Source organism: Bombus bifarius, unplaced genomic scaffold (genome assembly GCF_011952205.1).
Source record: "Bombus bifarius isolate JDL3187 unplaced genomic scaffold, Bbif_JDL3187 scf7180000008023, whole genome shotgun sequence".
Taxonomy (NCBI): Eukaryota; Metazoa; Arthropoda; class Insecta; order Hymenoptera; family Apidae; genus Bombus; species Bombus bifarius.
The window spans coordinates 476,819-488,468 of NW_022884396.1; the positions used below are offsets into that span (position 1 = coordinate 476,819).

General features: G+C 29.0%; 3 protein-coding genes across 4 annotated transcripts; 2 read left to right on the forward strand and 1 right to left on the reverse strand.

Annotated features, from left to right (window-relative positions):
- Positions 1 to 215: 215 nt before the first annotated feature.
- Positions 216 to 3,148, forward strand: LOC117207186. The gene is made up of 8 exons (XM_033447136.1): positions 216 to 549; positions 667 to 842; positions 920 to 1,032; positions 1,101 to 1,517; positions 1,591 to 1,651; positions 1,745 to 1,913; positions 1,980 to 2,139; positions 2,204 to 3,148. Exons 1-8 carry the CDS (start codon positions 262 to 264, stop codon positions 2,464 to 2,466), a joined length of 1,647 nt encoding a protein of 548 aa, XP_033303027.1. The 5' UTR covers positions 216 to 261; the 3' UTR covers positions 2,467 to 3,148.
- Positions 3,149 to 3,857: 709 nt separating this feature from the next.
- Positions 3,858 to 6,153, reverse strand: LOC117207190 (multiple coagulation factor deficiency protein 2 homolog). 2 transcript variants are annotated; one of them, XM_033447142.1, is made up of 6 exons: positions 6,134 to 6,153; positions 5,096 to 5,214; positions 4,868 to 4,915; positions 4,538 to 4,695; positions 4,319 to 4,467; positions 3,858 to 4,245 (listed from the first exon to the last, which is right to left on the reverse strand). In XM_033447142.1, exons 2-6 carry the CDS (start codon positions 5,201 to 5,203, stop codon positions 4,067 to 4,069), a joined length of 642 nt encoding a protein of 213 aa, XP_033303033.1. In that variant the 5' UTR covers positions 5,204 to 5,214; positions 6,134 to 6,153; the 3' UTR covers positions 3,858 to 4,066. The 2 variants fall into 2 exon arrangements, with proteins under 2 accessions (XP_033303033.1, XP_033303032.1); XM_033447141.1 differs by lacking the exon at positions 6,134 to 6,153 and adding an exon at positions 5,351 to 5,511.
- Positions 6,154 to 6,212: 59 nt separating this feature from the next.
- On the forward strand, positions 6,213 to 10,203 carry LOC117207184 (probable serine/threonine-protein kinase DDB_G0282963). Its single transcript, XM_033447128.1, has 10 exons — positions 6,213 to 6,397; positions 6,810 to 6,940; positions 7,027 to 7,169; positions 7,245 to 7,395; positions 7,474 to 7,706; positions 7,785 to 7,854; positions 7,922 to 8,238; positions 8,315 to 9,474; positions 9,543 to 9,674; positions 9,768 to 10,203. Exons 2-10 carry the CDS (start codon positions 6,832 to 6,834, stop codon positions 9,787 to 9,789), a joined length of 2,337 nt encoding a protein of 778 aa, XP_033303019.1. The 5' UTR covers positions 6,213 to 6,397; positions 6,810 to 6,831; the 3' UTR covers positions 9,790 to 10,203.
- The last annotated feature ends 1,447 nt before the right edge of the window (positions 10,204 to 11,650 follow it).

Here is an 11,650-nt window from a genome sequence, read left to right on the forward strand (position 1 = left end):
TAGATTAAAATATTTGAAACTTACAGTTTGAAAAATGATTTTAAATTTTATAAAAAGATATTAATATAGTTCATAATATCTAAATTATATTTTTAATTTCTATTAGATATTTTTAAATATTTCTATTACGTATTTAATTAATAATTTCGATGTTATCCTTGGGCAGTTGATTATTTTAATCGGATAATATATAAAGTTATTGATCAAATTCGAAAGGTGAATAAGCATGCGCGTTTTTCTTACTATGTAAATGGCAAGAGGATGATGTTTTACAAAGATTTGCAAGTGTTTTTCCATTTTTTTACGGTTTTGTTATACGTTTCCGGTGAAACATTAATGAGGAAAAATGAAAAACGTACCAGCCTCAGAAACAATTATCAGATGTGCCTCGACACTTTTAAGATTCAAGAAGATAAAATTATTCGAACGCAGGAATCCTTAGACATGGGTGCTAAATATTTGAAGGAATTTGAGTTTAATTCTAGAGAAGAATGTTTAAAATTCTGCTGTGATACAGAAAGTTGTGACGTGTTTATTTTTGAAGAGAAGGTATAGATAATTTCATACAAAATAAATAAGCAAATAATAAAAATATGATTTCTTTTTATTTCAACAAATAAATGATTTATTTTCCACTAATAATAAAATAAATTGAATACCATATAGAATCCTGGAAGTTGTTATCTTTTCCAATGTGGCCCATTGCATGACTTCAAATGTAAATTTACAAGTCATGCTAACTATAGTAGTGCAGTTCGTAGTAGCTATAGTACACAAAGCAATTCACAACTGGAGAAGGAAAGTACGATTTCTCAACAAGAACATGAATTGAAATCTCTTAGGTATGCAACCATCATTTTGATATTCATAATATTTTGATGATAAAAGAATAATATACATATTTTTTATTTATATGAAGGAAATTAGCAGACCCAGCACCAGCAGAATATTCTTTCACAGAATCCCCCATGAAATTAATTGTAACATTGGCACCAAAATTATCATTAACAACATCCCCACCTATCAAACAGGGTATATACAAATTAAAGTTTTGCGTTTCTAATTCAACAAGACAAATGTATAATAATATATGTTTGTAGCTTGTACTAAAAACCAATATGAATGCAGCTTATCTGGAGATTGTATAGCAATATATAATGTATGTGATGGTATACCACAATGTACTGATGGATCTGATGAAGCAACAGATGTATGTCCCATAGAAAAACCAACAAGTTTTCCTTCTATAGCCCAAGGAGTTCAACCTCCACTACCATACCAACAAATGGTTGATCGACATAAACCCTATGCTCCACTGTATCCTCATGTTTCAGAAGTTAATTCTTGGAAATTGCCTAATTTAGCTCAGCAAATGATACCACCTCAGCTACTTCTATACCCAGCTCGTCAGATGGAAGGTGCTCCAGGGTATCAATGGGATTATCAACCCATATATGATCGAAATAAAGCCATTTATAATTCTTATCCTGAACAAAGCAATCTAAATCCTTCTGAACGTAAGTAGTATAATTGTAAAAGATTATTTTATGAATGAAGTGGAAGTGCTTTAAACTGTATCATTTTTAGAAGATCAGTCACATATTTTCAATCATAAGGGATTGGGTGTAATAGGAGAAAAAGAATCAGATGGGTAAGGCATCAAATTTTAATTTTAAAGAAGGTATTAAGCAATAAAAATATTAAAGTAGTTATATTTAATCTTGAATTATTTTAAATTGTTTAGTAGTACATATATGGATGCAAAACATCCATACAAAACGTCGTATTTCCTATCAGCAAATAGGCAAAACAATCAGGTTTATCTGTCTCCATCTCCAATATCGAATGTGCAACAGAAGCAAATAATGGAAACAGAAAGGGATGTTATTATTACAACAACACCTGCTTGTGATGTATGTGTATTCTATGATTTCTAATTTCATTGCAATATTAACATTATATTATTTTTTCTCTTTCAGACATCACATGAACAAAAAGATGTTTCATTAAAAAGTCAAGAAATCGGAAAAATCGATCAACAAGGGGAGAAACATATAGTACATGGAAAAGAAATTAGTCAGAATATATTAAAAAATGAAACTCTGAAATTTAGTCATATTCAAACAAAGGAAACAAAAGGTGCGTTATTAAATAATGTTATTTTTGTCCAATGTTTTATTGTAATTTAAATATGTCATTTTAGAACATAAAAGTGTAATAGTTATAAAACATCATAGCAGAGAGCATGGAAGAAATACCTTAATGGCAGAGCACTTGAAACAAGCAAATGAAAATGAAGTTTTGAGACCCAGGGGAGCAGTCATATCGTTGGCTTTAGGACTTACAATAACAGCTATTACAGCTACATTAATTGCTTGCCGATTACGAGTCGTCCGAAGACGTGGAAGACGGCACGGACTATATGCTCATGATGCGGATTATTTAGTAAATGGAATGTATCTCTAAGTGAGTATGCGAATTTCTTTAGTCAAAGGAATGTAGTGATTTTCATACTATTTTAAGTAACAACACAATAAAAAGTGTTTTGTCTTAGTAGTCTGATTTTAAAACTAATTAAAAAACGAAAATGTTTTGATTCATATTTATTTTATATTTGTGAAATTTGTTTCATCATCTTATGTGCAATAGATATTGTGTGAAAGTAATTGTATTAAATTTGTGAAAATTTGCTATAAAATTATAATTTTTACAACGAATATTTAAAGTATTTTATAAAATAAATTTTTGCTCGAGTAACTTACATTCATCAAATTAGTATCTTAATTTGTATAATAATATTTGATTTTTAAAAAATATTGACAATATAAAAAGAAATCAAGAATTTTCGAATAGAATGAATTCTATGATAAAGCGCAACACGAAAATTTACTGTATAATTTGAAAAGGCTTTAATAGATTTAACGGTGAAACTGTACACAAGCGAATGTAATACACATGTATCTTTAATTCAGTGCAGCTGTGTTTGAAAAAAGAGAAAACTACCAGCTTATAACAAAATTATATTTATATATAATTTTTACAATCATACAATACAAAGGTATATACGATTCTTAATAATAGAATCACTGTTTTCAAGATTATAGTAACTAGCTATTCTAAAAAAATTGTTACTATGTCGTTTTTATACCTCAATTGTATCAAAAAAGGAGCTAGGTACCAAAGTATTTCTTCAAAGTACTTACATATCTCTAAAAAGGATTGTTCTTATTTCACATGAATGTTTCTAAATAAAGAATACATGTAGTATATACATAAATTCGATTAATTTGTCCTGTTGGATACAATGGAAATATATAAAAATTGCTATATCATTACAATTGTGTTATATGTGAATTTTCCATACTTAGTAATTTTATTTGTATAAATACTACAACATTATTAGTTTAACCAAACCCAATAATTTATATAAAATATGAACAAAATAATGGAAGCATTTAAATTATCAATACTTCTGCTACTTAACTAACTATATGATAGCTAGAAATTTCATAAGGAATCTATATTAAAGAAAATTGTTCTTATATCTTTTTACATTAGAATTTTATGGATTAAAATTAATCTTTAATATAATTTTCATGTAAAAAGAATAATTACATTTTATTAAAAAACCAATTTCTAATGTATAACAAGGGCATATACTAAATTCTGTTACAGCAAATAGAATTGTATTTGATTAAATTATACATAATGTTTCTCTCCAATATATATTTCATCAGTTGTATTTCTGATACTCCAATCACTTTGTATATAAAAAGAGATGGTATTATTCGGTTCAAATATGAATATTATATAATTGAAACAAATTTATATTTTCGTTAAAATAAAAAATCTGTATATATTTAAAAAAATTATTTTAATTATTTTTTATTCAAAAAAATATTAACAGAATAGAAATAATTTCAATTATATGCAAAGTAGTGGTCTGTACCATTATTGCAATGACAACAAGTGAAAATTATGATGATATTTATAAATGGGACTGTACGTATGTTCAAAATGAAATAAAAATACCATTTAATAACATTGAACATTGTATTGTACGCAACTATTGTCTGCCAGTAGCTGCTGCATATTGCTGTGCTCGTATAAATTCAGGGTAATCGATATACCCATCATTATTACTGTCATCTAAGGAAAGTATTGGATCTATTAAAGTTACCAATTCCTCATCCTTAAATAATTTCTGTCCAGTGTTGACTCCAGCTACCTCTTTATTCTCTTGTTCTGAATATAAAGAGTTTATTATATTCTTCATGCAGAAAGTTAGTAACTTAGTAATTAACTGATTCATACATACCATGCCAATGAATTAAGGACTTTATAAGCTCACAACCATCTAACTTATTATTATTGTCTGCATCATGCATTTTGAAATAATGAAATTGCAATTCTTGTTCTGACATTTTACTAGTATCTATTGGAACTTCCATGTGCTCTGCGATATGACTGCAAAAAATTTGTTAATAACTATAAGCTTAAGATTATAAGTTGATGATTTTACATCTATGTAACATACGCTTTTTCATTAACTATGTTGGCAGCATTAAGTATTTGTTGTGAATGATCATGCCCATGCCCATGCCCATGTCCTTGTTGAACCGGTACTTGATGAGTTGGCATATGTTGCTGTACAGGTACTTGTTGAACTGGAACTTGTACAGGTACTTGCTGGAACTTTATAAAAATTTTATTTGTAACGATGCATGATTTCTTTTTAAATTATTTAAACTTGATTCAAATATGCATTACACATAATATGATAAAATACATTAAATGTGTTTTAAATTATATTTATAATTATGATTATAAGAGGTACTAGATCTTTGGTATTTTTATGTAAACCTACCTGTTGTTGAGGAATTTGTTGTGGTACTTGATGTACTTGTTGAACAGGCTAAAACAAATTGAATATAAACTGACCTATGAATGAAACAATGATTAAAAATGCTATCCATGCAATTTATAGGTACTGTTTTAATATTCCCTAGTAATAAGAAATAATAGAATTGAATTTTGACTTAGACTTCAACATAACAGCAACCATATGTTTGATTATCTTAGGAGGAAAACTTACTTGTTGATAATGTTGAGGTGATACACCTGGTGGAACTCTTTGTTGTTGAGCGTGTGTATATTTACAAGCTAAAGATCCGATTATAAAAAGCCACAAAGTCCAATTCATATTGTAATGTTCTGCAACAAATGCATGCGTTTAATTACATATTTATTATATATCACAGAAATAATACGCACATATTACATCTAATAATACTGCGTTAAACATTCAATTACGAAAATAGTAGGAAATAAACAAAATTTTTGGAAATACCTTATGTTATTCAATGTATACAAAAATTGACATGAACGCAAATATCTTGTTCATTGGCAAGACTGTATACCGGATTACGAATTTCGAGGTTATGTTACAGAAGTCATAGACTGACGTGGACAGATACCGCAAGTGTTACTTTATGATATACATACATATTTGAAAACCAGAGGCTCAAAGTATGATAAAAGCAGAGACAAAGGATATCAACAAGATAATATTGTTATTAAACATTTTTTATTAAAATAACCATTCTAAATTGAAATAAACATCATAATAGAAATGAATGGAATAGTTTTAATTTTTAATTCTATAATATTTTCATATGGATTAAAATAGGATTGATAAATCAAATGTTATAAACAAAATTCTTCTGTTAAAAGAATGTAATAAAAGGCATCACTTAATTTTAATTTAGAGAAATTAGTTAAATAATTATAATATGAGAATCACTGCATTACTAGACATTATTTTACAGTCAATAAGAATGAAGTAAGAATGAAATCTTTAAATTATAACTTCGAAATCTGTTGATCAATCATTTCATGTTAAATGTTGATGTACTTGTGAATTAAAATTTATTTCATCCTTAAAATAGCAACATTTGGTAAAAAAAATATGGTTTTGGTGCTTAGGTAGTGAATATCTGGGGAATATTTAAATATCTACAAATGGGCGTTGAAATATTTTTTTATTTATGGCGTATCAATTTAAATTTAAATGGACATGAGCAATAATTATTCAAATATGTACGAAAAATTGAAACCAATCTTTATAACATACTCTTTATTTTTGTTCAAAATTTAAAATGAGTTACATTCTGCTTCTAATCAATGAGTTTATCCCGCCGTTTTGAGATCCGTGAGTACTTTCACAATGGCGGAAAAGTATTGCTCTACACGATATCAAATTTGTGATGTGACTGTAATACCTCTGGTAATACATTAAAAAATAACTAAATAATTTATGATTGTTGAGAAGAAATCATATTACTATACAAACTATCCATAAATTGGAAAATTTAAAAAGATTTAATCGTATTAGCAGGTATGTACCAAAACTACACGGTTTCGTTAATTTAGCACTAATTTTTGTTTTATACAATTTCAGAATTCAGAACTTTATTCCCCCATATTTTTAATTTGTCATTACTTGTATTGAAATAAATATATTAGTATATAAAATATTGTGTGTTTAATAACCCATAATTTAAGATATACATTTAATATCTTTCTTTTATTTTAAATCCTTATCTTTAAAATATTTTGTATGCATTTAATTTTAAGTAATTAGGACATATATATTGTGATGTTTTTACATTCTTTAGTAATTGAATTTAATAAATAAACCGTAAAGAATATGTACGATAGCTTGATAGTTTCATAATGTAAAATTTCTGTTAGTTATCATTGCTTTTTTGTGAGTTTTGTATTTTTTCGGTATTTTTGTCATATTTTAGAAGCTCAAATAATAAATGGAAAATGCCCCAGATACTAAACCACAGGAAGGTTAAAAAATCACAGAAGAGAGTATTGGTTAAAAGGAAACATTTTTTAACGAATTACCATGAAGCTAAGTCTTATAAACCATGTGAGTTTCAAAAAGAATATATGTCTATTCAATTATACAATATTTTTAATATATTTAAGACTAATATCAAAATTTGATTGTTACAGTATGTAAACAGCTACAAAGTAACAACAATTCATTAGCAAGAGCATTATCTAAAGAAAAGCATGAAGGTCAGTTATTATTTTCCCAAAATGTTGCTTTAATTGCTGAAGTACAAGATTTAGGTTTAGCTTGTAATAAACGTGATGTAAGTAAAGTATGTTAAATACAATAATATTTTGACAATTTATTAAAATCAGATTTATAAAAATATATTTTTTAGGCCATTATATCAAATATCCTAAAGAATGCTAAAGAAATGCTTAAAATGTTAGTGACGTTGACTGGTTACTTAACAAATACAATTTCATCTTGTCAAGAATTTGTAGAATCTGTTGCCACAAATATGCAGATGTCTTATAATTCTGCTGGAAGTAAGCTCTTTTACATATTATTTCTTTTTATATTATGTAGATTTAAAGATAGGTTCCTAGAAAAAAAAATTCTTCCAGAAAGGGAATCACTGAAAAGACTGTCAATAAAATCTCCAACTAGAGGAGTAGTGAAGCCTATGGTGAGCGGTTACACCATTACAAAACCCACCATTAATTTAAGTAGATTAAATATGCAGCATATTAATAATTCATCAAACTTAAGTATAATACCAGAGGTAAGAACACCCCCCAGAAATCAAGAGTTAAACAACTCAATGTCTCCTAATGGAGTCTCTGTAAGACGTACATGCGTAAGTATTTTGTAGAATGTTTTAAGTTTAACAAAGTTGTTTGAAAAATTGAGTTATCGAACGAATTAAATATTGCAGAAAAATGGTCGCACATACAGAATGCCTGAAAGATTGTCTCCTTTAACAGTTGCTTCACAAAGAGACAGTGGTATGTTCCGTTAATGACTCATATTGGCATATTTTGAAGTTAATATAACTTCAGTATTCATTTTTAGATGAGAGCGAACAAAGATTAAGCGAGAGAAGTAGCAGAAATTCTACTGAACGGATGTCAGGAAGAGTATCGGAAAGAATGTCAGGAAGAATATCCGGAAGAATGTCAGAAAGACTGTCAGGAAGGCTTTCGGAAAGAATATCAGGAAGGATGTCGCAAAGAATATCAGAAAGAATTCCAAAGTCGAAGTCAAGATCGCCGAAGAATCACAGTTCTCGATGTAATATTGAAAATTTGGAACGTATAGGAAGTCCCAGAGTGAAGCTTAACGACGTATCGAAATTATTGCAAAATTCTCATACTATTAACATTCGAATGGTTTGTGTTGCCAGTAAACATATTTTTGCATAAAGTTAATTTCCACGTTAATTAAATCTTTAATTGCTATCTACAGTTAACAGAGAATCAAAATAGCCAAGAAACTGATAGGTCAAGATGTAGTAATGAAGAAGATGAAGATTCTCAGACTAAGATTATAGCAGAGACATCAACTCCCGATGATTCTGGAAACAATAATGATGGAACCACTGGGGATGAAAATGAAGAAAGCAACAATGAATTAGATACTACAGATGAAAAAAAGAAAAAAAAAGTAAATGAAACAAAAAGTATTACATCAAACTGGGAGGATCCTCTTGAAGGACCAAGTTGGTTATTTGATAATTCCCAAGTCGTGCCTTCTTTTACAAATAACGACAAAAAGACTGATGATGTAAATGTTTCTAATGATGATAGTATAAGTTTCGTATTAACAGAAAAAGAATCGAAGAATCTATTCGAAGAAACTACGCAAGAAATGTCGCCACTATCAATGTCAAGTAGATGTGCAAATCATGTGAATAATTCCAAGAATAGTATACAAACAAATAATGAAGATGAATCTGATATACTTCAACAAAATGAAAATAACTATTATAACGGAGCTATAGTGAGAGATGCAAATGAAAACGAATGTAAAACAGACAATGCCTCTACAACGAATTTGCAAAATTACATTACACAAAGACGAGGCTATTTTGAAAGTGACGATGAAGATGATTTCACGCTGATATACACACGACAACCACGTAATATGCATTTTGACATAAATGATTTAAAGCTGCCAGTACTAGAAGAGTCTGCTTTGAAACCAATAATTCCAGCTGAACCAGAACCAGAAATAACAACTACCCTTCAAAAGATATCCCAAATTTGTCCAATTCCATCTGTTTCGCATGATACTTTGAACGAATCAACGTTTAACCAGTCTACGGTAAATCTGCCACTGCTTGTGAATAATGATAATGAGACTATAGAGTTGGCGCCAGTAAAAAAAAGATCAAAACTATCGCAGCAGAAGAATAAAAGGCAGAAGGTAACTACGACGCACTTCAGTGATTTTGTTGAAAATACACCACCACTCAAGAAAAATAATTCTTACAAAAAGAAGAAAGGCAAACAGATGAAAGACCCAAGTGCTGCTAAAGTAGTGCTGCAAAAATTGAACGAATCCGATGTTAAATCTAGGACACCTTCTCCGACTGAAACAATTTCTCGTGATTGTAATCAATCTTTGTAAGTATATTTAGATAAATGATGATGTATATTAACTGTATATGATTATAACTTATACTTATATACAGAAGTCCTGTATCTTCACGTGCGGACAATTCAAGCGATTCAGAAAGTAGTACAAGTACCAATAACACATTTACTTGTAATCGCCCTAGACGAAAACGTGCTCAGATTTCATATCATGAACCTAATTTGATAAAGTAAGTAATTCTATTTTAATTCGTACTAAATTGTTTACATATTTTTTTATTTATATCAAGTTATCATGATTTCTTATTATCTTATTGTCTCAGGAAATTACGGAGGAATCGATAATTACAACGCAATATTTGTCGATATTGGAGAAGCGATTAATAAAATACTGTCATGTGTTTTGTAAGACACATTGATATTCCCTTTGATGTAAATAAGTTACTAATGCGTGTGGTCAATTTTATTGGACGGACTTCTAAATAAAGGGAAAAAAATGAAGACAAAAATAGAAACTAAATTAATTCCTTCAAACATCTATAACATACTATACAGCAAGTTCACACTTTGAACTGTTCTGCTTCCATCGCTGCGCACACTTTTACTAAATCAGCAATTGTTAATTATTTACAGGAAATCGGCTTGCTTTGACGTAGTCATAGCTTCGATGATTTTGGCTTCCTCTCGTAGTAGTGTTCGTATGATGTACTTTTTGTATCCTTAAGTATGTTTCAATGAATAAACCAACATTTTAGAACATTGCGTTTTCTATTATTTTATCAATAATGATAATGACATGAAACTAGCAGATTTTTGTAATATTTCCAATCTGTTGTGGAATTATGACAAACGCAAATGATCCAATCACACATAATTACGAAAAATAAAAAAAATGCTTATTGAAGCATTCGACGATGGATGAAACAATTTTAAAAGACCGATTTTATTGGCAGTATTCAAAGAGACATCGGTGCATAAATAAAAAAGAAGTATTATGTATAATGGATTTAACTATTTATTCCTTATCCTATGCTGACAGGTTTATAGAGCGGCCAGCATAGAGGCGAGAATTAAACATGTTTGTTTAATTTCAAGATGAAACAAGCAACCAGTGTTACCTTCTCTACATAAACTTTTTTATCAAGTAAATATTTTTTACAAATCATTAGCACTTTGACTTTACTAAAATCTAATTTAATAATTGATATACTCGTGACGAGAACTAAAAGTTTACAACTTGAAAAACTGGATAATTCGTTATGACATAATTGTCACTAACATAATTGATTTGCAACCTAGTAGCAATCGTGGGTGTACGCACGCGGAACTTTCTGTTGCTAAAAGTCTAAGCTTGAGGTCAACGCTTAATTTGCATAGTCGATATAGCAATGTGTTATAAAGCTGTTTTCATATTCATAGTTTCGTGTTTGTGATATCGCAAAGTGCCAAGAAAAACAGAAAGAAAATAGCTAGATATTCATACGATAAAATTTATCATGCGTATTAAACAAAATAATTATATTATACAATGCAACAATATTTTACATTTTACTGAAACGTTTATTTTGTCTACAAAATAAATAATTGAGGTCAATAAATAACAAACAGACTATATTGAAATATTCTTGGATTTCAGCCAATTTGTTAATTGATAAGCAGATTATATTTGAGAATCAATGGATAATCAAGCTTTATGGGATTAAACAATTTATCTACTCTGATGCTTGAATGCTACTGAGATAATCAGACAGATGCGGCTGTTTTCACGTTTTGTAATCGAATGATTTTGAAGGGTTTAAAACGATAGGAATACCTTTCTCAGGTAAATTAAAACGGTAGTTTCTAGCGATGAGTAAATTATTCAGGCTGAAAGTATATTTAATGCAATATGTCGTTCAATCTACGATCTTGTTTAAGAAGATAGATGTTATATGTCACGTATATTATTTTGCAAAAATAACAATATATATATATATATTCGAGGGTTACATATTTGCAAAAGAAAGCGTATGAAAATCGAACTCGAGTTCGAGTGTTCTGTAAGAGTTATAGAATTCTAATGAATTACATATGTAGTATCAATTGATTGCGGAACATTTTGCTCAATATACGAATGGTCGGTTACAAGCGTTATGTGGTGAATGCAAGATAGCGTGAAACAATCGTGATTGGTGTATTGACTTGTAGCTCGCTTGATACGGGTTTA